This window comes from Lissotriton helveticus, chromosome 4_1 (assembly GCF_964261635.1).
Source record: "Lissotriton helveticus chromosome 4_1, aLisHel1.1, whole genome shotgun sequence".
NCBI lineage: Eukaryota > Metazoa > Chordata > Amphibia > Caudata > Salamandridae > Lissotriton > Lissotriton helveticus.
The window spans coordinates 2,011,343,731-2,011,370,249 of NC_136063.1; the positions used below are offsets into that span (position 1 = coordinate 2,011,343,731).

At 46.3% G+C, this 26,519-nt stretch overlaps 1 protein-coding gene across 1 annotated transcript in view; it reads right to left on the reverse strand.

Moving 5' to 3' along the window:
* The window catches only part of IDS (iduronate 2-sulfatase), a 137,801-nt gene that overhangs the window by 12,312 nt on the left and 98,970 nt on the right, over window positions 1-26,519 (reverse strand). Inside the window, exons 7-8 of the mRNA XM_078688634.1 lie at window positions 18,725-18,851; window positions 895-1,065 (exon numbers count right to left, since the gene is read on the reverse strand). Of these exons, the coding sequence (XP_078544760.1) occupies window positions 895-1,065; window positions 18,725-18,851 (298 nt within the window). The remainder of the gene's footprint in view (window positions 1-894; window positions 1,066-18,724; window positions 18,852-26,519) is intronic.

A 26,519-nucleotide genomic window follows, 5' to 3' on the forward strand; every position in this document is an offset into this window, starting at 1 on the left:
GCGAAACCACAGCCAAGGGAACGGGCTTGGCAGAATCAGCGGGGAAAGAAGTCCCTGTTGAGCTGGACTAGTCTGGCACTGTGAAGAGACATGAGGTGTAGGATAAGTGGGAGGCCCTCGGGCTGCCGGTGAAATACCACTACTCTTATCATTTTTTCACTTACCCGGTGAGGCGGGGGTCGAGCCCCGTGGGGCTCTCGCTTCTGGCTCCAAGCGCCCGGCGCCTGCCGGGCGCGACCCGCTCCGGTGACAGTGGCAGGTGGGGAGTTTGACTGGGGCGGTACACCTGTCAAACGATAACGCAGGTGTCCCAAGGCGAGCTCAGGGAGGACAGAAACCTCCCCAGTTTTACAGCTGAGATTTCTCTTTAACGGCCCTTCATTGTTGCTTTTTCTTGTCTTCACAATTCAACACTTCTCTAACTATTGAGAATAAACTATGGAAGCTTGTGCTCAGTAGTCATCAGAAATCTATAATATATTTTAAAAACAATATGAGGACGTACTTCACTTTTAAATACAATTGATACTCTTCATCTGCTCTGGACATTTGGGACTAGGATCTGGGCAGTTGTCCCAATCTTTTAAAAAAGTGGTTTTAATGCTTCACAAATGAGATGGCCAGCCAGCTTAGATGTTCTTAGGACTTCACTCCACCACTTCAACTTAGAAGAAAAGTAAGATTGGTCTGAAGAGCGCAAAAATAGTTTCTTCGGAGAATTAAAATAGATGCATATTGCATCCATACTGAAGCATGATAGGCCGAACTAGCCCAATTAAAAATTAAAATACAAAGACCTATACAAATACAAACAGTAAAATTAAATAAAAAAAAGTCTTACATTACAAATTCAGGTTTACACGTAGTAGAACTCACTAAAATCTAAATTTTTACCTGGAGGAGGGATGCTGCCTGGATTGTAAGTAAAGGGGTCAATGAATGGAAACGCTGGACTACTAATTGTCATGGTAGTCATTCCAGGTACATAGAACATCAAAGGCACATGGGTGGCCACATCAAAATTGCTATATTTGGCCCATTCTCCATGTTCTCCCAAGGACCACCCTAGAGAAAACAAAATCTTGTTCAGTTAGCATCCAAGTTACCCGAAACAGGAAATAAGATGCAGCAAAATAATGTAGCACGGTTTTAGGTCTGTTAGTCGGTCTTAAAATGTATGACAAAAAAATATATATATAATTAGTTAAACCCTCGTCCTTCTACAAACACTTCTAAAAACATCAGGTATAGGAAATGAACGAATCTTAAAGAACTTATTAAAATCCTCCTGAGCACAGGCAAATAAGAATTCACATAACGAAATATTGAGACATGCGGAACTGAACAGAACACATTCAAACAGTTTTACTCAATCAGCTCCTCTGATGTGAGACGCCATTACTAGAAAGATGGGGGTTCAAAATATACGCACAAGCAAAAAGTTAACAATGAGGAACCCTTATTATGGAGTTTTAGTTACACCAAACATTCTTGAATGCCAGGCTCCTTGACATGTCTGAGGACTTCAAAATTCTTCTATTGAAAAATGTATTTTATTTAAATAGTTTGTAAACTAGCCACGCAACCACATCAGAACATTCACTAAAAGACAGATAATACGAAAATGAGTGCAAGTTACATTTTTAGTACTAGTAAATTTTTTTGAACTGTATATATATTATACCGAATATAGGGACCGATTAGGGTGGCAAACGGACTTAAGTCAGTCAGCAATCGATGCGGGGAGTGTGACCAGCCGGCCTGTAAGGCGGCGGTCCCGTACGTGGGATTAAAATGTGAGCGCCGCTGCAATGGTAAAAATGTAAGTTTTGCATTTACCTGCACTATGTGGCAAGCACCATGGTGCAGGTAAATATTTGTGGATACGCAACACAAAAAGATGATGGACAGAATGTTAAACATTGTCAAACATTCACCCCCAGTCACAGATCTGGGTTTAATCCATCGTTATTTTGCTCACCACGCCACCCCAGTTCAGACAGCCATATGCAAATCAGTCTTGACCCGGTGCCTTATGGGAACAGTCCAGACCGAACTGCCAGGCCATGTCTTCCCTGGACCGGAATCAAGCATCCTAGGACCGGTTTCGAGCTTAAGTGTTTGTGGATACCATAGGCCCCCCTCCTTCCCAAGTACAAAACTTGAGTGCCCCTGCGGAAAGGGGCCCGCTAATTACATCCCTGCCAGCCGGTGGATGGTGGTTGAACCGCCTTATATAGACTGGCGGGGATGCAGCATCCTAATCTGGCGGACAGTGCCCACTAGGCACTGCCTCCATTTTGTGGATGCAGGATGGGTCTGACAAGCAATCGTAACGATTGCCTGTGTCGGACGACTTCCCATCTGCCAGGCGGTAATTGGCCTCACGATGGCGGTGAACCTGCCACCGGCAGCCTGCTGGTGGCAGGTTCACCGCCATCGTAATCAGGCCCATAGTGTTAGGAATTCTGTGTGGCAGCCAACTCAAAGTTTAACCTACAATGCATGCTCACAAGGCTTCTGAATCTCGATAACACTTGCTAAGAAGCATGGCATTATCCTATTTACAGGAAAGCCTGCCCATATACACACATGTATGCTGGTTGAAAAACTGGAGAGCATGCATCTTTCTGTAAAATAAATGAAGACTGCAGATTAGACTACGAATATCTGGTTCGGTTTTACACAAGTTAAGGGTAAGAAAGGAGGATTGTGGTGGGGCGAGAGTGAAGGGATGGGAAAAGTAATCAATTTGGTAGAAAATGTGTGGGTAAACGTATGTAGGAAGATCAAGGCATACTCAAAGACGAAAAATACGGTTGCATCGTGAAGGAACTATGGTGGGGTAATGAGTGAAATTACGAGTTAAGAAACTAATAGCAATGGGATGTGTGAGTACAAGGTGCCTGGGAGACAAAGAAGAGCCTTGAGAAGGGCCTCCATGCATGATTTTTCATTGAGTCTTCCTCCTGTTCGGTATACCTATGGTTCTAAATTGACAATCTAGGCATTGAGCACGTTTACCTTGGGCTGTAAATTGCCTGCCTACAAATAATGGGCTCCAGCCAAAGGTCCACACACGGTTGTATGATAGAGGCATGCATGGCTAAACCACCCGTGCCTCTACCACGCTGCCCGAACTTCGCATTCCTTTACCACTCATGCCTTTACCGCGCAATTTCATGGTAAAGGGGAATGCGCATCCAAGGTCGCCACTACTTGGACCTCCCTCCTCCACCCTAAAATACAAACCCCCTACCTGCCCCTCGCCCTGAGGCACAAAACCTTCCCACCGACCCCCTTCCACCGCAGACTATGTCCCTAAAACTACCCCAACCCTTTCCACTGCCCAAAAACCTTAACCCCAAATTTAAACTAAGCCCCAAAAACTACCCCACCCTCTACTAAGCCCTAGACTACCCATTCCCCGTCCGAGGCCTAAAACCCTGTCCCTTTACATACACTACCCCGACCCCCTCCACCCAGTGCTGTCCGTTAAACTAAACTAACCCCTTCCACTGCCACACCCTAAGCCTGAATAAAAATATATTTTTTAAACCCTACCCTGACCTCCCCCCAGTCCTGGAAACTACCCTGACCACCTCAACCCTGAAAACTACACCTAACCCCTCACCCTTAAAACTACCCCGACCCCCCAACCCTAAAAAGTACCCCGACTCCCCAACCCTGCAAACTACCCTCCCAACCCATAAAAACCAGGTCTCTGCACCACTTACCGAACCACAACAAGGTTTACTTCCTGGCGTCTTCCACCTTCTGCTGGGTAGCAGGCAGCAGCTAGACTGAGCACTGCCTTAACCACGCAAGTCTGGTTTAGGCATATGCAGGGTAGCACTTGCCTAGTCGGAGGCCACTCTACTCGCAAGTCACATCCCCTTTCATGGCAACTATTTGAGGAACCTCACAGTGCATCTCTGTAGCTTGAACACTACGGTGTAAGTGCCCTGTTTTACTTTCCTTGTACGCAGATTGCTGCCGGCTTTGAGAGGCGCCTAGCTCCCTAGTTATCAGTGGGCCCATTTGAAAGGCCGTTTTCGTGCATTTATGTTTTTGTATATTTCTCCTGCTTCTTTTAATTTTATATTTATTTACTAGTAGCAACCAGGTTGCAGGGGAGCAAGCCACTGGCTACGTGGCTTGGTAGATTCCCTTTTGGATCTGTAATTTCCCTGGTTGTTTTTTCTGAAGGAAGAGCTCTACGTGCCAAGCCACACCCTCCGGGGACACGTGCAGCAGGCACACCAAAGGCAAGCCCATCTATGCCGAGCGCCGATCCCCCTGGCTGTTTAGGAACCAGTCTACAAACTGTTTAGTACCCAAGAGATCCGCTGCTCACACTGGATCCAGGTAGGGATGCGGGCTACCATACCATGGACTGCTCGCTTCTGGGACTGATGTCTCCACTACCTGTCAGGCCGGTTGCATCGTGAATCTGACATGGGCAACTTCCCACTCCACCTTACATCTGCCTACTGAGGTGTCAAAACCCGCCCAATCAGCTGAAAGTTTCAGAACCAGTGTTTCTACGCCAAACGTTCCCCTGCACTCTAATAAATGCTAGTTCGCTGGTTAAACAGCACTGCGCTCTGGCTGTTGTTGGAAACCAAGAGATCTTCTCTAGTATTTATTACGGAAACCTGGGCAGAACCGGGCAGTAATCCAGATATTATAGCCACCCTTCCCATGGGCTTTGCTATACACAGGCTAGATAGGGGGGAGGCATAGCCATAGTCTATAAGGCAGACTTTCTAGTAAAATGCCTATCACCTCCAAGCGTAGTGGTCTCTCAATATAGGGCTCACTCCTAGACAAGCTTTCTCAAGAAATTTGTAATCTTCTGGAGGCTCTCATTTCGACTACGGACTACAGTGTTGCCAAGATCTCAGTAGACATTATTGCATCAGTACATATTCCCATTGTATAAATTGTGTTCAGTTCTGGCATATTTCTTACCTCATGGAAAAAAAACTGATACTCCCACTTTTGAAAAAAGCAACATTAGATCCTAAAGACTATATTGACCATCATCCATTCTTGCGACTTCCCCTTCCAGCCAAAATAATTGAAAAAAAATGAATTTTCAGCTTATGGAGTACATCTAACGCAATAATCTTGATCCCACTCAATTTGGTTTCTGTGCAGTGATCATAGGCCATCGAAGATATCAGAATGGCAGTTGACCAGGGTAAAGGGGGCATGTCTGGTCCTGTCTGATCTCTCGGCAGCCTTGGATACAGTTAATAATGCATTGTTGTTGGACCGCATCACAAATTAGGGATTAATGGCAAAGCCTGGACACTACTGAGATATCCACAGGACCGAAAGCAGTTGGTCAGTATGAACAGTTTTTCCTCCCACCCTTTCATGCGGGGTTCCAAACTTTTTAACATTCAAGTCTCCCCACTGGCAGACCTCATTAAAAAAATTGATTCTCCCTAACTTCATATGCAGATGACACCCAGATTGTCGTCTCTGTGGCTAACGATAAAGACACTGGCCCCAGGTTTAGCAGCTATGTGCAATCTGCTAAACTGTGGATGGACAGACTGTCTAAAGCTAAACTGCAAAGACGGAAGTCCGGACGTTTGGAGCTCATACCTCATAATCTGGGAGTAGTGATGAATGATAGACTGTCCTTCTCATATACTTTAATTCATTGACCTCTTCTGCTTTTTTTTTTACCTTGATGACTATTAAAAAGATATTACCTTTCCTTCCAATTCATCTCCATAAAACTCTAGTGACATCTTTGATCAGGACTAAATTAGACTATTGCAAAGGACTACTCTTCTCTGCGAACCAATTTGTAATACATAAATTTAAAAAAATGCAGCTGTGAGGCTTCTATTTAAGATCCTGAAACATCATATGGCGTCCAATGCTAGAAGACGATTGCACTGGCTCCACATTACAGATCTTTCAAAAGTACTCTGCATCACCTATAAAGCACTGCATGGACAAAGCCCACTCTTTCGGCGTTTTAGATGGTATACTTCAGGTGGGACCCTATGCACAGCCTCAGCTATACCTGTGATGCCTTCCAGGTTCATGCAGGCAACCTGGAGAAGAAAGAGTGTTGTACTGGGAGCCACAACAGCCTGAAATGCACTCCAACCGCTGAGCTGGGAGGCGATGACCCAGCTCTCCTTGGATCCTGTGCCCGCCGTCTACCTCATGCCTATGGCGCTCAACATGTGGGGACACTGCAAATGACGGCCTGAAACTTAGCATCCATATCGTGGCCCCGCAACCTACCTCCTGTGAGCACATCCCTGCGATCAGCTAGCAATATGATGCTTTGACAAAATGGCGCCCCATGAGATCCTCACAGAACGTGTGGCACGGTCCTGCCTATTCAAGTCATGAACAACTCGCTCCACACGAGGTTGGTGCCGCCACTTACCTACTGCTCCACACTACTCCTCATGTGTTGATCTTCCCAGCCGCAGAGGCTTATTTCTTGAGACCCATGACAGACTGAGGCCGCATTATGCTGCATGGGTGATGAGCCTGCAGATGTGACGGCCCAGTGTACTTACTCCGACACCAGGACCTAGCCAGCCCGAGTAAGCATCTGGTAGCCAGCCCTCCTGGACCTAACTGCAGCCATCCGGGTCGCCTCTCTGCAGTCACAATGGGGGTCCGCCTGGGCTCGCCCATATGCCGCCTAAGACATCGACGAACAGAACAACCAATAAAGTTTCAGATTTATTCGCGCTGGCGGACGCCCCTCTTTGAACCCAGCAGAAACGGCGGACAACATGGCCCTGGCCAAAAGTGATCTCTTAAGCATGTTTAGAGACTTTAAGACAGACCTCTGGAAAGACCTCAGCCAAGACATTAAGGCACCAATGGAGCAACTCCGATCTGACCTTACGGATAGATTGTCGTCTCTGCAACAAGATATAGACTCAGTGGGCACAAGAGTGCTCAACCTGGAGAAGCAGACCCAGGACTGCGATATGCGTACCGCTGGCCTGGTCGACAACGTCCGGACACTCCAAGAACAATTCCACCACGCGCAACTCAGCAGAGGACCTTGAGAACAGAGCCAGATGGGACAAACTCCGAATACGAGATCTGGAAGAGGGAGCGGAAGGCCCTGACCTGGACATCTTCCTTGAGGGGCTCTTCGCGGACATCCTGAATCCTCAAACTTTCAAAATCAAACGGATCGTGCCCACCGGATGGGTGGACCGACGACGGGCGAAAGGATACGTCCGCATGATGTACAGATCTCCATCCTGACAGCGGAGTCCGAGCACTATGTCTGACGCCCGGTGGAGCTGCTCTGTTCAGCTATTGATGAGATCAACCTTGGTTCATCCACTGACCGTCACCTACCCAGCCGTATTTTATTTTATTTTTCTCCCCATGTCCCTGTCTTGCCCACCCCCCATCGTATTTCTGTGACTGCCTTTTCCTTGTCTCCTATCTGTTCCTATTTAGCATTCTTTCGTTCTTTGTCTACTTCCTTGCTCCTATCCCCTCCCACCTCAATCTTTCCCCTTGCCCACCTCACCGCCTAGCCCCCTGTCCTTTTGTGCCCCTTGACTAAGCACTCCTTCTCCCCTTTTTGGGGAAGTTCCAAGATATATTTTCTGGAGTCTCAGCATACCCACTGAAAGAGTCCACAGCGCCAAGGAAGCCACTCACAATTGAGGTATTGTAAGGCACCCCTTACCAAAGCACTCCCTCTCCCCTTATTGGGGGAAGGATCCAGTGAAGTAGGCCTTGGAGTTTCAGAGACCCCTCTGAGAGAGTCCACTGTGCTTAGGGAGCCTCTCGCAACTGAGATAGGGAAATGATTCCACTCCCCCTGGGTTCACAGCTTACTGGACTTTGGGCGGAGCTTTGACTCGCCTACCGGTTTCTGTCCCTGTCACCCTCCCCCTCCTCTTGCCTTGCTGTGTCTCTAATCCTCCCCTCATCTTTCCCTCCTCCACTCTCCGTCTACTTCCCCTGCTCTTACCCCCCACTCCCTGGAATATCTCCCCATGCCAGCTTTTTCCCCTACCTATATGCTCCTTTTTCTTTTTGTTTGTCTCAATCTTACTTGTAACTAAAATTGCCATGCTCTAATAACTGTGTAACCTTTGTAAAGCTGTAACCTGCAATTTATTGTCTGATACCCATGTAAAGCGCTCTGATACCTACGGGTCTAGCCAGCGCTATATAAAACATTTTAAATAAATAAACTAGTCTTCAGGAAATTGCTAAAGACCTGACTAAGTCTAGATAGCATCTTTCTCTGGGTCCACATGTAAGACTGCTAGTCTTTAAGCCAGCCCCAACATGCCTCTGGGAATTCTAGCACTATGGAAAAATATATAAAACATGACATCTGGTGCTATCCGTCCGCCAGACAGGGTGCCTCCAGCTAAGCCGTACGGTATACATGGGAACTCAAGTGTCCCGGATTTACGGCCGTTGAGCAGTGGGTCAAGTATTGGGGGTTCTCCCGGAAAGTCAGGGATGACAGCCTGGACACTGTCGCAATGTGATAAGGAGAAATACATCCAAAGGAGTCTGCACCTCGATCGCGATTAACACTTCGTTGGAGATAAATGACCCCATCAGAGTACAAATCTCCCCACGAGGAAAGGAGGGATGGTAAGGCAATGGAATCAGTGGAGAGTATAGTAGTGACTTGGCAAGTGACTTAACCAGCATAAACTATGCCTCTGTTGTACAGCTAACCGTGGAGTCCGGTGATGGGGCCTGAGGTCTCCCATGAATCCAGGTACGAGGGTGGTGAACAGAGGCCATGTATCCTTTTTCTATGGCATGAAGGGGATGGGTTTGTACCAATGCAATGCATAGTGTGCATGATCACATAAAAAATAAAGTTCCTTTTCCAGCATCTCAAAGCCTATCCTTGAGAAAGGTTGAATGAGGGTATCCCACTGGATACACAGTTGACAAACACCGTAAAAAAAAAGAAAGAAAAAAAAGTGTCGACCAGGTGAGTGGCGAGTAAGATATAAAGAAATAGCTAGAGAAACTTAGTCAGGACGACCATCTTCATGAGTGATCCACGATCCGCCAATGAGATGGGCAAAGAGATCCTTTGGGTTATGCGGTCTGTAATAGAGAGGGCTGTGTCATAGTTCACCTAGATTTGCACATCCCCATCCCTAGTCACCACTATACCCAAATAGCGCAGCTCAGAATTGCACCATTTCAATGGAAAAATCAGAAGTGAACTGTATTGCGGACATGGTGACATCCACATAATACGATACAAACAAATGTCTAGAGGGATATCTGAGAGCATAGTTGCGGTGAGGTTGCCAAAGCTTGGCAGCCAGCGGTTCCTCTGCCACCGTAAAAAACAGCAGTAAAAGGAAATACCCCCACCTAGTGCCAGAGTGATGGAGAATAGGTCTGAGCCAACACCATTAATCTTCACCCTAGCAGCTGCATGGGAATAAAGGAGGACAATCCATGATGAAAGAAAGTCTCATACGCCGCAGTACAATCGCAAAATATTCCCACTCCACCGAATCAAAGGCTGTTGTGGAGTCAAGAAACCGCTCCTGCTGCACGATCCGATCTATGTCCCCAGCACTGGCCTATTGAAATGGGTGCCCTTCCTCAGCCAAGTTCGTAACCTAGGCTTCATCATCGATGACTCATTAACTATGCAACATCAAGCAGTAATGGAGCAGTAATGGTGGCTGCTACATGTTTTACCATCTTGAAACTGCTTAAAAAGATTTGGATGCTGCCGGATCATACCCAGAGAACCGTAGTCCAGGCTCTGGTCACCTTTAGAACGTACTACGGCAACATTCTTTATCTGGGAACTAATAAGGAGGTAAGTTGTAAGTTGCAAATTGTCCAGAACTCTGCCGCCAGATTGATATGCAAGGTGCCTAGAGCGGTGTCGGTCTGTAGCCGCCTGCGTGATCTTCATTGGCTCGGGGTGGAGAACCAAATTAAGTTCAAAGCTCTGAGCTATATGTTTAAAATCAAAACTGGAGTGGCCCCCCAGTATCTGCAATCCTTGGTCTATGTGCCTTCTCGTCTCCTGCGCTCATCCTTCAAATGAAATTCTCGATGCCCAGAATTAGACTGTCTCGGATGGGTGGTCAATCCTTTGCCCGTCTTGGTCCCTCCTTATGGAACTCCCTTCCCATATCGATTCACAATGAAACAATGTATACCCAATTTTGCAAATCCTTAAAAACCTGGCTTTTTAACCAATAACCTTCAACTTGTTTCGTTCCCTGCTATGGCTGGTGCCGGGAAACACTTTTTGGGTAGCTGCTGCGCCATATAAATTAAATAGAACATAACATAAGTCCTGCCAAAGCGGGTAAAATAGGGTGTTTGACCAGTCCGGTTTTATTTCTGGGAGAGCAACATCAAACTAGGAATGTCATGAGAAGTTTTAGGCAAATAGACAGGATTTTTTAGTATTTTGGCTTCACAGTAAATAAGGGATAGGAAGCTGTAAGATTCACAATTGTCAGAGGGTTTACAGGACTTGAGTAGAGTAATGATCATTGCTTCCCTCATGGAGTGGTGTCTTACACTGGCAGTCTTTGCATACTGATAAACAGATTTCAAAATGGGTAGTAACGTACCAATATTGGTCTCTTAGAAATCTGCAGGCAGACAGTCCGGTCCAGGGGCCCTACCGAATTGCATATGTATAATTCCCTCCAGATTTCATCGCCTATGTCAGCAGATAGAAATTCCCTGTGCAAGTCTCTCAACCAGCCTAGCACTACATCTTCAAGGTAGGCCTCTATCATGGCACCTTCCATTACACGAGACAAACACAGGTTACTATAGAACACAGGTACACATAGTACGGCCCGCGGGCCGCCAGAGGCCCTGCAAGCCTTCCCGGGCGGCCCGCAGACCTTGCAGACAATTTACCCAGGTTTAAAAAAAAAAAAATTAAAGAGTGTCTGCAAACACTGCGCACTGAAACTCTGCTGCTCTGTAGGGGCCCGGGCATTCCAGTGACAGTCAGAGTGGAGCTGCAGGGGCGCTAAGAGGTGAAATACAAAAGCCTCATTCACATACAAATGGTCTTTTAAAGACCTGTGAAGTGCTCAGGTGCGGGTGTGTGTGCCTGGAAACGGTCTCAGCCCGGGCACACACAGGCAGGGTGAGGTAGAGGGAGGGTGACAAAGGGAGGGAGAGCGAGGGAGGGAAAGGGAGGAGGAGGGAGAGCGAGGGACAGAGGGAGACAAAGCGAGGAAGAGGGAGGGAGACAGACAGAGGGTGACAGACAGAGGGAGGGAGACAGAGGGTGACAGGCAGAGGGAGACAGAGGGAGAGGAAGGGAGACAGAGGGTGACAGATAGAGGGAGACAAAGAGAGAGTGAGGTAGACAGAGTGAGACGAAGAGGGTGTGAGACAGAGGGAGAAAAAGAGGGAGAGGGAGGAAGACAGAGGGTGACAGATAGAGGGAGAGGGAGGGAGACAGAGGGTGACCGACAGAGGGAGAGGGAGGGAGACAAAGAGATGGAGAGGGAGGGTGACAGACAGAGGGAGACAAAGATGGAGAGGGAGGGTGAAAGACAGAGGGAACCAAAGAGAGGGAGAGTGACAGACAGAGGGAGGGTGACAGACAGAGGGAGGGCGGGAGGAGGGAGAGAGAGGACGAGAGAGAGGGGGCGAGCGAGAGAGAGAGAGAGGGCAAGGGTGAGGGAGAGAGGGCGAGGGCGAGAGAGGGTGAGGGCGAGATGTGTGTCTGCCGGTGGCTCAGTGGAAGAAGGTATACACTGCAGGAACCTGTGTTCAACCTCATGGTCACAGTTTATTTTGTTGCTCTAGCCCCACCCCCTCCCGCACTGACCCCGCCCCCACCGGTGCAGACCCGGACACAAACCACACTGTAAATTTGGCCCCCTAGAGAAAGTTTGTGAGTACCCGTGCTATAGAAGGAGGCTAAACCCCACAGTACGTCTGCCGTATCCTTGAATACTGTTCTGTCTGCGTCCCTAAACTCAAGTAGATCATTCGTGAAATGAGGTTTGCGACTCATTTTCACTAAAGTGCATCCCAGCCGTACTCCCTTTCCAAAAGCTTGTGCTTTGGCATACTTGCCATGGTACAGACTCTGGTTTTCCCTTCTCATGAAAATCTGTCAGGGCCACCCAAAATCTACCAGCTATCTCGGGGTCCTCAGAACTGGCCAGCTGTGTCTCCAGGGTTTCAACGTCTCCCTCTAGCCCTTTTAAATGATCTTGAATATGTCGCAAAACGCCTTGCTTCCCAAACTTGGCTATGCACATGCCACACACATAGACCTTAAAGGCCTCACAGATTGTAGATTTCTTTTTGGAGAGAGTTCTTATTTCTGCAATCTCTTGTATCAATTCCTTGTGGAAAGGAGCGTCAAATAATATTGAAGGAACATCCAGGAGGCATACGAGGACTGGGAAGCCAGAAGGGAGGTTGTAATCAGAATGTGTATGTCAGATGTATAGCCCCCCCTTCACCATTAGTACCCAAACCCCTAGTTGTGAGCCAGCAGTCCAGCCTAGAACAGGTGTTATGTACACCAGAGTAAAAGGCACCCTCCTAAACCGAAGGGTGGCTGGCCCACCATGCATCTTGCATGTCATTCTCATCCATTATGCACCGGATGGGATGGGATGGGCTGCCTTGCTTTGGTGGGAGTATGGGATCTATCAAGAGCTGCGTTTAGAGCAACATAAAAATCCCCGCTCCAGAGAGCATGGGTAGAATTAATGTCCACAATTTGCCCCCACAGCCCATCGAAGAAGTTGGCAAAGTCATTATTTGGTCAGTAACAATTACCTATGGTGACAAACACAAGCAAACCTGACCCATATCACTGTAAAATACATCTAGGGATAACGGAGGCAACCCTGTGAAACATGCAGTGTACCTGCGTGAATAAGTGCAATAGTTCCCCATGTACATGTGGAATAGGTGGAGAAAAGTCTGTGTGAGGCCCAGGAAGGAGCAAAAGTGGTGTGCGTGGCATTCCAAGTGACTTTCGCAGTACAGCAACTAATGTTATACCTATTCAGATACGCTAACATATGTCTCAGCTTCCGCTGGTTACCCATGCCTCTATACATTTCATGTTAAGCAGTTGTAGCATATGAATCTCTCTCAGTTTGCGGGTTTAATGTCTTGGGGTGTGTTGTTGGGTGCAGGTGCGACAAACATCCATAATCTCACATAAATAGCAGGGATGGCCAATCCTGCATAGACAATAAAAAGTAGTGTGCACAAGTAAAACAGCATATAGAATACCACCCTCCACCCACCCCTAGCAATCCACTCCCACCAGGAATGTATTTCCCTCCCTAACAACCCAAGATAATAGCAATACAACAATATGCTCGTGTAAACCAACAATGGTTAGGCAGAGTGAGGTAAGTGTAGAGAAACAAAAATGAGGAAAGGAAGAAAGGGAAAGGGCAGGATGTAAGTGGGGGTCTCAAGGGAGAGAAGAGATGGTGGGTACTGCAGCAAAGTGAGGGGTAGCCTCAGTTCTGCAAGTGAGAATGAGAACGATATGAAAAAAAACACCCAGCTAGAGCTTTAAGCATAAACTGTCAGTGATCAGAGAGCTGGGCACAGTCTTCCTTGAGTGAATGAGGGGGCCCAGGGGGACAATTGGGTACCTCAGGTACCCCATCATTTCAATCTGAAGGTTCAGTGGTCAGTAAAGGAAGTCTACTCAGAATAAGTGATCCTTAGCTGCCAGTGGTCAGCACACAAAGGTGAGGTGCAGTTATCAAATCGGACATGGTACCTTGAGGTGACATAGGAGGGACCAATGAAGACCAGGTGTAGAAAGTGGGTCCATGTCACCCTCTACTACAAAGAGCTAGCCTGGCTCCAACAGTGGCAATGCAGACCGGTACAGGCCAGCTGCAACACTCGACAAGGATGCATATGCATGTCGCAGGAATGCACGCGCCAGCTGTGGAGTGGTTAATATGTGGTTCTTACTCCAATGGGAATGCCGGAGGCGTGCTAGGTAGAGGTTTCCATAAGTGATATTGGCATTTTGCAATTTCTGCTGGATAGGCATTCATTTCTTGAAAGCCTCTTGTACTGCAACAGTGACGTTTGAGTAAATAGCACAGGAGAAAATCGCTTTATAATTGGAGAGTAATCCTGGGGCCAGGTGTAGAGCTGTAGCTCTTTGCAAAATTTTAAGAATTCTAGCAATGTGGTTGGACATCAGTGAGCCCTTTTAACGATTAGCAATTTGGAAAAAGACTCTGCACCAAAGAGAGAAGAGAGTAAGCATTCCACAAAGGCCTTCATTCTACCAGGCTCCGGGATCCTCATAATACTTGTGTTATTTCTGTGAAACCTGACTTCAAAGTCCTCATTTCTGGCAGCGATTTTAAGCACTTTCTCCATGTTGACCATCTTTTCACCAACAGAAGACAGTGTCCTCACCAATCGATATACTTTATTCAGATATGCAGCCATCTTGTTTTTCCAACATGTGCATAATGGAGTCTATCCTGACACACATGGTGTCCATTTTGGATTCAATGGAAGTGAGATTCTTTCACAGCAATTCTTCATGTCGAATTCTTCAGCAGATTCGTCCATAGTCTGGTCCATAGTCTGGTCCACTGCAACCCCCCCCCTCCCCCCAAGCTTTGCAATGTCGCTCGAATCGAATCTATGGGCCTCAAACTGCAGCTTAGACTGTATAGCTGTATTAGGTCTCCTATCCTACCAACATGGGAAAGACGGACGGACGACAATGTGGTGCAGAGATTAGTTCCCATCAGTTCAACCAAGTAAAAACCCAGACCAGGAAAAACCCAGATTAATCCCACAGATAGGCAGCAACACTACAATGGTCCAAGATGTTTGGCCACAATAAAGAGCATGTGGCTGGAGGGTTCGAGTTCCCATAACACCATAATGTCAGATGCCACATTAAGTTAGGAATACTCAGTCAATCAGGATACAGCGATTTTGTGCTCCCCATGCCAGACATCTGGAATTGTTACCCCACGAACTGCAAGACCCACCTGTATTTATTATCAGGTGGGAGTAGTTTATGACTCAATGACTAGGCCCACAATTCTCTTCCTAAAAATATCTATAAACTGTTTAATGATGCTCCAAGAAATGTATATTATGGTTCTCAAATAGACTACTTTGAGACAGTCCTCAGACCTGCTTCTGTAATTGTGCTCGCGGCTGAAGTGTTTAAATAAACCAACTGTCCCTGCTTTGCCAAATGCCTAATTGTTTTTCCAAAGTAAAATTAAATTTGAGCAATAAAGCCAATATTGATTATTAGAAGCTGAACAACAACTCAGTCAGGGTGTGCCACACTGTGAGAAGGTATTAAAGCATATTCTCTGGTACTTTGCATTCCTAAAAGTTGGGGGGTGGCGGCGGTCGGAAGAAATAAACCCAAAAAAAAAAAAAAAAAAAAAAAAAAAAAAAGAGAAAACGATGGCCCATCCTCACCCCGGTTCATCCCGCCTCCCCTCCCTATGCACCTCCTCCCCCTTAAGCTTCTCCTCCCCTACTCTTGATCGCCCTAGCCTCGCGTATGCCCTTTCCTCCCACTTTGCTAACCCTTTACCTCGTAGTTCTCGTCCTCCCCACCCTCTTTCTTACCCATCCCTTTCCCTCTCTCCTTCCAGACATGTTGGCTCACAGGGTGGCAGGACTCCCTCCTTCCTCAAGGGTAACTGACATCGCCTCCCCCCGTTCCATCTTTCGCCCAGAATACACACATCCCACCAGCAATGGACGTGGGAACCACTCGAACCAACAGTGAAGGGCTCTCCTCCCCCTTGCCATGATCACTGCTCCCCTACAGCCCGTTGTCTGCAACACTAAGTCCCTGAAGAAGCAACCGTCCACCCCAGCACTATTCAAGGAACTCCCACCAGTAACTCTCCCCTTGCACTTCTCCACTCACTACATATGACTTCTGAGGTACATACGGATATTGAGGGGGTGGGTCATTCAAGGATTACTGGATATCAGCTTCTCTTAGATCATGACTATTTCCATGTATCTATAAACCTCACTCTTCCCTTTTTAGTAAATTGTATTGCACCGTCCAGTCTAACATTGTTCAGAATTGTTATGCTTAGATATTCCTTTACTTTGCTAAATAATAAATTGCAACAAAAAAATACAAGCTTAGGTATACTTGGATCACTGTGAACTAGACTGGAGAGACTTGAAACAGAACTTAAACAGTTGGCCACCACCTTTGCATTCAACAAATGTAAAGATCACTCTTACTAAGCAACAGTATCTTGAAATTTACTTTTTTGGGGGGGGGGGGAAGACACAGACTTGCCAGCACACCAGCATGGGCTACTAGGGACCATGGACAAATCTCGTACATTACCATTACATTTCAAAATTCCTATGATAATCTCTCCTCTTGGTGAGAGTGCATATGCGGCAGATATCGCCATATTTTGATCCTGTAGCTCTGGATTGGCTGGATGATGTCAAAAGGGCCATCAGGAGTCGCCCTAGTACCGAGGACTGGAGGGAACAGCCTCCTGGTCAAATTTTTAAAAGAATATATCGTCTTTCTGGCACATATGTGATCAGATCTTTTCAACTCCCCCATTACTAGGGGAATGTTGCTACCTTCCATGACATAGGCTACAATAATAGTCTTGCTGAAGCCTGGGCGAGATGCCACTTCTTGATCTTCCTGTAGGCCACTCACACTACTGATTATATATAGACAACAAAATATTCGCTAAAATACTGGTGCAATGCTTAGAACCCCTAATGCAATTTCTTGTTCTGCCAGAACAGTCTTGTATAATACACCCAGAGGTCAACTGCCTTTAACTTGGTTACTGGCCCATTTTGTCTGGGATTTTCACTCTACACGAGGTCTGCAGTGGAGGGTAAACCTATTGTTATTTTTTGTATATGCGCATAACATCTTAGTGCACCTTAAACAGCCAGACGAAAATGTGCCCCTTGTCATCAGGGAAGTTATGCGATTTAGAGGCCTCTCTGGATTGCAAATAAACTGGAACAAGTCTAAAGTTTTCCCACTCGCAGACATCCCTACCGAGCTAGCGATGGAATATACACTCAGATGGAGCCCAGATAGCATCAAATACTTGGGTGTTTGTTACTGGTGATGTCCATGAGCCAAGAGTGAATTTTGGGGCGACACTTGACCAGCTTAAAGGTCGCGTAGTCAGTTGGTTAGGTCTCCAATTCTCAATGTTGGGGAAAATCTCACTCATTAAAATGATTGTATTGCTGCAGTTACTGTATCTATTTGCTGATGTTACAGTGCACCTCCCCATCTGGTAGTTTTGGCAACTGCAACAGGCGCTCCTTAAGCTGATCTGGAGATGCGAGCAGCAGACTTGGTTGAAAGGGAGGTGCTAATGTGCCCTATGAAAAATGGAGGCTTCGCTGTACCAGATCTCTATGCCCATTACTTCCCTCGCCCCCTACCAAAGGACATTGTCCTCTTTTAAGCCCCCAGACTAAGAAAAAGGGAGGGAATTTGACATTAGTTATCTTACTCCACCATAGGTTGCACTCAGCTGCCAAGGCTGCATTTAAAGATTTACCCCCCCCCCCTTTATCCTGGTGATCGCTATGCAGCTTCATTGACATGATCTGGGAGATGCATTTTGCTGTGCTTTTCATTAAAAGTGTAATAAAAAAAAAATTAAAAAAATCAATTAGATCCATCTTTGGTGAGAGGGTATACAATGGGATCCGTAAATGAGTACTTTCCATTTTAAATTCGACAGGAATAATTATTTTACGGTACAGCAAAAAGTTGAACAGGATTACACAACCATGGCATGAAACTAGAACGATTCCTTGGTTAGGTGAAAATCCATTCAGTATTTAACGAATGAACATTATTTAAAAAAAATGACAGGTGGGATTTGAAGGTTTAATTACAGAGAACTTCTGAGAATCTGAAGGGGATCCATTAATCCATGTCACAAGAGAAAGATACCAGCTTTTGTTCATCTACTGTGAATTCGCAGATTCAGAGCTGGACCTGAAAATCTGCGTTTGATTGAGTCAGACACAGATCAATTTTTGTTGTGGTCATATAGCAAGAATGTGTTGGTCAAAAATGCTTAGGACGTGTGGGAAAAGGAAGAAGGTCTACCTGGAAGATGTGACACCAGCTGTGAGGTTTTTCAAAAGATCATTTTGCTAGCGAGTTATTTGCAATGATCATGTATTTATTGAATAATTTGGTTTCCACTAATTAAATTCGTTCTAAATAAGCGTGATATTCAGCCTTACCATTAGTTTTAAGGAATGTAGTCAAAGTAAGGATTGCAACTGATTCTGGGTCTTCGCTAAACATATTTCTTTATTAAAACATTTTTTTAAATAAAAAATAAAAATTCAAAGACATTGAAACAAGGGGTGCCCGAGCTGTTTCTAGAATACATTTCCCAGCAAGGAGTCCAAGGGAGAGGAAAACTCAAGACAATACACACAGTGGAGCAAAACGGAGTATAACAAAAGCACATTTAAATGCGATTAACTCGGGTAAGAACCTTGGGAACCAAGGGTATAAGGGTGGGATAAAGAAGGACCATAAATATTCTATGAAACATATCGACTCTTCTTATAACAGCCGGAAACTTGTAGCAATCTTGGGAATTTTAACTTGTATAAGGCAAGGACTTGCAAATACTGTTTTTAATATATAGCAAATATATAACAAGTGTGCACCTACCATGATCAGAAGTAAAAACAACAACTGTATTATTGGCAAGTTCATGTTTGTCTAAAGCACTCAGCAACTGACCAACTTGTGCATCCATGTAGGAAACTGAGGCAAAGTAGCTCTGACGGATCATTAGCTGGGGAGAAAAGGCAGATAACATAGGTTAGTTTTTACATTTTTAATAGTAACCAAATTATTAGAACAGCAGTTATTAAACAAATTTGAGTGGTCAAGTGATAACCTTCAAATAGTATTTATTATTATGAGAATACCCCGGACCTTGCAGATCTCACCTCTATAGGTAAGATGGCACTTTACATGCATCAAGTGGTATGTAGGAACGCTTCCTTATTTGTAAATCCTACAACCTGGATGTAGATGCAAGTAAACGGTTGTCTAAGAAACCCATGGTGCTGATCACACTGCTTGCACCATCTAGGTCTAGGGGATTCTAGGTCAAACCGCAACAGGCACCTGCTCACATGGCACACACAAAAGGTGAGTAATGCTTTATGTGTCTAACTGCTGGCAATTGCTCAGGGTAGATTCCCCAACCATTGTTCTTTTGCTCACCATGGCACCTCAGTTTAGATCAAGCCATAGGCAAATCAGTCTTGACCCTGCTCCTCATGGGAACAGTCCAGCCCAAACTACCAGGTCCTTACTGAACTGCAACCCAGGACCAGTTACACCCTGGGTATGGGCTCATCAGCTGGGTACAGTTTGGTTACAGATGACAGGGAGTACTGTAATGCTCAGACGTAGGTCTCGTGGGTTATGTTTAGGTAAGGAACAACAGACAAATTCACTGAAAGGAAACATTTTCTTATTTTTTAGGCACTCTCTCATTAAGTTACCGGGAAAGAATATAACCTACATTTAGTAGTTTGGGAATTAAGGTAAAAAAAAAAAATTGGAAAAAAAATGGAGTCGTGTTCTAAAGTTAACTGGGTGAGTAATAAGCAACTAGGTGTTCACTGCCTAAGTTTGTTGAATGAAGACACCTCATATGGCATACTCAGAAGCTTCAGTCTCTAAAAATTGCTTTGTAGTATTAGGTTGCAAATATATGAGCTCTTGTAAATGCTTTCAGGACAGCGTAGCATTGTGAATCCATTTAAAAAGTATTCCCCTTTTGAGCCAATCAGTAATGAGGTGACACTAAGGTATAGCAACTCTTGGTGAATTTCATAGAGTAGTTCACCACTCCAAGGAATCACTGAATTCCTTCAATGGAAGTTGAACAGGACAATGCTTTAACTTGCGATTATCCACTTCTATTCCTTCGAAGAACAGTGCATACATAAGTATCCACTTGAAGATATGTGGAGGAGCTTCAAGGAGGTTGTCTTAAGAACTACTTTCACATGTTCCACATGCTCATTAGGAGATTTGGAAAAATTAGAATGTCAATCTAAAATGATCATTTGACAGATGAAAGCAGAGTTCATTGCTTGCATAATTAGTTTTTAAAACAATGAACAGGGGTAAAACAAAGCCTAATTGGTATTACATTGTTCGCAAAATTCCCTACAAGAGCTTGAAATGCCAGCTTGCATTTCTCACCCGTTTCAAGAGTAACAATGATACAAAAACATGTTGGCACCGTATACAGCTCTAAAGATGTCCAGTATTACTCAATTGAAAAGTCTAGTCTACACAGGCACAGTTACGGATCCTATATTGGGAACCAAGTGTCAAATACAAAGGCCTGTGAGATTGTAACTGCTTTTATTTAGATTCGGAAAAGCATTCAAGTACTCTAATATTCTTAAGAGATTTTTGATAACTGAGCCACTACAGAAATTTTAGTTTTTAGGGGAAGTTGGTGCATGTTAGAACTGGGATTTCTGGTTGGCTAAGGCTTATGCCAAAGCCAGGCAGAAACCACCATTCTAGTCAGGGCAAGGGGGTCACACGCCAAGATAACCCCTGCTCACCCCCTTGGTAGCTTGGCACGAGCAGACAGGCTTATCCCGGAGGCAATGTGTAAAGCATTTGCGCACGCACACAACAGCAACAAAATCCTAGGCACACCACAAAAGGAACTCCACACAAGGTTATGTAAAAATAACTTTTGTATTGTCAAAACACATCAGATAGTAATCACACAATATACATTGTGCCAACTGGCACGGGCAATATTCATAAGGGATTATTTACACCAGGACAGGGCCACGTGGGCCACTGTCAGAATCAGCACTTAGTAGAACTAGCACTTAGAATAACTGTAACACAAACTCAGTAACCACTGGTAACGGTAGGTACACACTACGCAATACTAATAACCATAGGCCTAGATCACGCAGAGACACAAACTTAATAGTATAACATACTAGGCAAAGTAAACTTTTAAGCATGAGCACCTTTAGAAGTATAACACAAGCATAAAGGCAAAGCACATTACGCAGAATTCACATTAGGCCTAAACAGTATAACTACAGTAGGCAATCTCTCACTAGTCTAAACACATTAGACTCTGCCTCCTAAGAATAAATCACATTTAGGGGCGTAACTCATAGTGAAGTAAACTCTCAATAACAAACCTACATAGGTAAAATAACCTCATAATCATAGTAAAATCACATTGCGCAAAAATCACATTAGGGCCTTGCGCCCTACCCACATACCAGCCCCCCTGGCCAACTGGCCATCTCAAGAAAGGGCTCAAATGCCCTGTGTCCAGAATGTCAGGGCTCGCTGCCAATGCAGCGCCAGTCAGGGGTGCGCCACTGGCGCAAACCTAAACGTTGCAGCTGCCCACTAATTGCTGGGCAGCTGGGAACAGTAACAGGGCCTAAACGTTGCAGCTGGAACTAAGTGCTGCGCATCTGTAGAAGGCCTGGCATCTCTGTGCCATTTCCGTCCCACACAGGGACTCTGTCCCTTGGCACCTAAACGGTGCAGCTGCCCACTAATTGCTGGGCAGCTGGTAAACAACAAAACTGTGACAGGGTCCTCACTGACCCTAGAACAGGACTGCGCCAACTGTTGGAGCCATCTGGCTCTGAAATCCACTGTGCACCTTGGAGCCCTCTAGGCTCTATAATCATAATGAGGCAAAACATGGGGGCAAGAACCTGGGTCCTTCAAAGAAATATAGCCCACGTTAGGGCCCCCCTCCTGGGGACTCGAAGCAACTATGCCCCCAGGAGCCTCTCTGCTCTAAACGACAAATATGCCCCTGAGCCTCTCTGGGCTCTAATGAACAAAATGCCCTCAGCACTGGGGGAGCGTGCAGCACTGGGGGAGCGTGCAGCACTGGGGGGGGCGGGCACCGACAATGTGCCCCGACGTCCCTCTCCTACACTGCACCGGGCTCCACTCACCAAAGACAAATGCCCCAACGTGCGTGGGAGTCCCGCTACGGCAAGGGACTCCAACGCCGTGCCTCTCTTGCTCTCGCGCCCCCCTCCTGCCTGGCAGCTCCACTCACCGGCGATGCAGGGCTCCTCTCTTCTTCGCCCGGCAGCAGCGCTTCTCTCGTGGGCAAAGGCGGGGCTCTCCCTGACACATGGGAGCCCCGCGAACAGCTGCTCCTTCACCCGGGCCTCGACTTGCGGCGGGGGCGGGCACCGGCAATGTGCCCCGCGCCCCCTCCGCCTCTGCTCACCATGCTTGCAGGCCCACACAGGGCTCCCAACGGCACACGGGAGCCCTGTTTGAAAAAGACTCTTCTTCCGCCATGCTGGGGGAGGCTTTATCGCACCACTTCCTCCTTCCACGTTTCCGGTCCTGCCGCGACCCCGCCCCCGTCAAGCTGGCCTGGCTTCCGGGGCAGCCGCGGCGACATTTCTCGGCTGCATCACAGAGGGGTAGGCTCCCTCCTTAAATGAAAATAAACCGCGAGGTGGCATCCCCGTGCCGAAAAATACGTGGCAAGACGCAGAGTGGGCACCTGCGCACTTAAATTTAAAATAAGCGAGGTGGGCTCTCGCAATTACCCCCAAGGCAATCTCTGGGGAATCCCCTCGAGGGGGACTCCTTTGTAAAGAGTCTGCAGCATCGCGCTGCACAGCCCACGCTCCTCTCCCTTCTCTAGGGGAATTAACTAAAAGTGCACTCTGTCAACAATAAGGCAGAGGCTGCTGAAGGTCCTGGCAATATTAGCAGCCTTCAAAAAAAAAAAAATATAAAAAAATAAAAATAAAAAAAAAAAAAAAGTCCCAGCAGTCCTGTAGGAATAAAGATGGAGCAAAATAGCTCCCACCAGGAAAATCCTCCATTCATCCAGGGGCTGGGCAGGGCCCAGGGAGGCAAGCCTTCCCCTGGGCCCCAGCAGCAGCACGCCCCTCGTTGTTTCAAGTGAAGCACAAGAACATCTTCAGGGTGTCACAGCACCCTTTTTATACAGCACAATCCTTTGTCTAAAGGTGCAGGGTAGGGGCAAAACCAGGCGCAGCTGGTTTGGGACCACTCTTGATGTGCTTAGCCACCCCTCCCATTCACTAGTGAGGCTAGGGTCATCAGTCGCACCACAGGGGTCGGAGCCAGCATTGTGTGGGGAAAGCCCAGCCCTATTCAGGTCCCAGGTGCACCCCTCCCTAACATCAGCATGCTAATCGCTCCACTCACCACCGGGGCAGACCCATTCAGACTCTTGGAGCCAGGCTCACCAGCCAGCTCCAGCCAATCACGTGCCAGCACACTCACTACACATGCACACCCATGTCTAGTGAGGTTCCGTGACGATTTTACCCGTGTTTGTAACATTGTCGCAAATGCATAATTTTGGTATCAGTGAACCGCAAATGATCCATTTAGTATATCCTGGTGTTTTCGCTATGCTACGAGCAAGAGCACTCCTGTTACAAACACATTTCTGTTCTACCCGTGGCATCCATCTTAGAACAAGGAAGCCATTTTGTATTCCTTGCCCTCACATAGTCAATGGACACGCAATGACCTCTTCATTTAAGGACACGTAGGCTTTAGCCGGCAATTCACCTTGCTAGTGACACGTGCACCTTAGGCCAGCAACGCTGTGGCAGCATGACTCGGCAAGAGCTGCCTCCCCAGCCTGAGGCCAGTCCTGCTATACTGGTTCTCGTGTTCGTTGGTCTGATCATGATTAGGCGGCCGAAGCTGGTAACCGTGCCCATTTACGACCCACAAACATCTCTTATCCTACTTTTCTATCTTCTGCACCTGGCTCTGCTCCTTTCCTTCTGGGCCTTTATTAGGGGGAGGTAACGAAATTTACGATGAGGCGGTCCGGGTCTTGAATGGAAAGTTGACATGGGATTATGATGGAATAGTGGGAACCCCTCGTTCGTAATGTTTTGACATCAGATATTGTTGACGATTCCTGTGCAACGCCAAATATTTATTGTTTAAGATACAAAGGTTTTGGAATGTGCTAACATGTAAAGAAATTTGCCTGAAGCCCAATATTCAGTATATAAGGAGCAACCCTCTTTGTACAAATTGAACAGGCTCCTAGATACTGCCCATGTGTAGTTTCTGTGACTTCTGTGTCCCTGCAGTAATAAACCTTTGGTCTTTGACGCCACCAAAGAGAAGCCCGTGTTTCTGTTTGTTTGTGCACCGAGGCAGGTTGAACTCCGGGGTCTTCGGGTGTTATCCCTGACACCTCTGGACGGAACCAAAAAGTCCAGAACTCCAATTGGCACCCAACGTGGGGCGACGTCATTCGGTACCGGTCCAAAAGCCTGAAGAGTTCGAGAAGCTTCGTGTGAAGATTTCAGAGGGAGGCGCCCCACTTCATCGATCCCGGCATATCGCAAAAGTGGCCCGACGTTCTCTTCCACGAGGGTTCCCGTTCAGACGGCTGCAGTGGTTCGTTGCCTTGACCGTCGCCCTGTCTTGGACCCGAGGTGCAGTCCTTAGTACGGCGAGACGTGACGGGTTTCTCCTTGGTGACGTCTTCAGTGCCTCAGTTAAGTATTAAGTGGTTGATAGTTGGTTACTTCGTAAGGGTTGCTCCTGTTTGGATAATCCTTTTAGTTTTTGGTTTGGTTCGGTTTCATAAGATTATCGCTGGTTATTCTGGTTACAATAATCATTCAGTTCAGTTCGGGTATCGATACGTTTGTCTGTTCTGGTAGGCCTAAGTTCTTGGTTCAAGTGCGCACCTTTCTTTTAATTTGTGTTTCGTCTGTTTTGTGTTCCGGGTTATAAAATGGTAAGTCGGAAAAATTGTATGTTGTCTTGTTTTAGTTGCAACAGGGATTCCCAGTTGGAGGACTCGTGTTCGGTTCCTCCGATTGGAACTCCCCTTTATGATCTATATTGCAAATTTGGTGTGGGCCCTATCTTATAACGAGGTATGGATCCACTACACAGAGAAAGATGGTGTCCTTAGTTGGCCACTGCATGGTAGTTTCGAACCTCAAGTTCTTGATAATTTAGAAACGAAATTATTCAAGAAGAAAGCCCGGCCGGCAATGTTTGATTCTTTCCGTTATTGGCGAAAAGAATCTAAACAGAGAGAAATTAAAAAGTTGAAGAAAGAACAGAAAGAGCAAGAGTTGACTTTAGAACAGTCTGCTAAGCAGCTACAACTCAACGAGTCTGAGAAAGCGATGGAGGTGGCCAATAGAGAGCATAATTTAGCAATAGACAAGTGCTATCCTGCTTTGCCATCAAGTACAGCTAAGATAGTAGAGGACCCTGAAAAGGATCCCCTGTTGTCTTACTTGTTACGATCACCCCCACCGTATGCACAGGGTGCTACGGCTCCACCTATACCGAATGTTCAATTACCGGTTACTGGACAACCTGGTGTTCCCGCTCCTCTGAATCAAGTTCCTGTACCTCCTGTGGTCACTATTAATGTTCCTTCGGCACCCCCTCTTTCAGGGTTGCCGGCTTCTTTACCTATACCTGTATCGCTCACACCTGCTAGTTCACAAGCTGTTTTGCCCGCTACTCCTACTGTTCCTAATCTATCTGTTCCAACTGCTACTCTATTTACTGCTTCTGCTAATATTATGACTCCACTTTCTGTTCGTCGAAGAATCACTGATTCTGTCTCTAACATTCTATCTCCCTTCTATAAAACTCTGATTAAGACTCCTACCTCTGACTCTGTGCAGAGACGTAGTCAGCTTCCCAGTACTGAAGAAAGAGGGATATTAGATTCCACTGCTCTTAGATGGATTTCGAAAGTTGGAAGATATAATGTACAAGATGTATTAGATACATTTATGCAATGGAACGAACCGACACAACGATATGTGTTTGATGAAATGTGCTTCCTTCTACGTGAGGAATTAGAAGAGGATGACCCTGAATCAAATCTAGAAGAATTAATTAATGTTCAGAAAGAGTTTGCTGCAGGTATGATAGTTGGACAAAATATAAAAGAAGCGATGGAACTGGTTTTAAGTTATAGGAATGACCCATCCCTTCGTTCTCCGAGGGAGTCAGAGAAACGTAGTACGAAACAAAATCGTCAATATCCAATGAGAGAGGTTCCACCAATTTGGCGTGAAGCTGTGCAAGCTAATGTAAACCTTGGTATTGCAGCCGCTCCGGCCCAATTCCAGAGAGTATGGATACATATTCCATGGAAGCGAGCTGAAGTATTAGCAGTGAAACAGGCCTTGCCAGATCCGCGTAAAAATCCTGCAGGGTACTACAAAGAGTTGGCTCAGACAGTTGACGCTTGTGTATTAAATCTAGCTGACATAGATCTGCTATTTGGTAATGTAGTACCGCAACCAATTTGGGCTAAAATTCGTAAAGAGAATCATCCAGTTGCCCTAGGTGGTGATTGGGCAGCTATAATTGCAGCGGATGGTCAACAAATAGGTGGTTCTAAACCTGAACCCTTAATTGC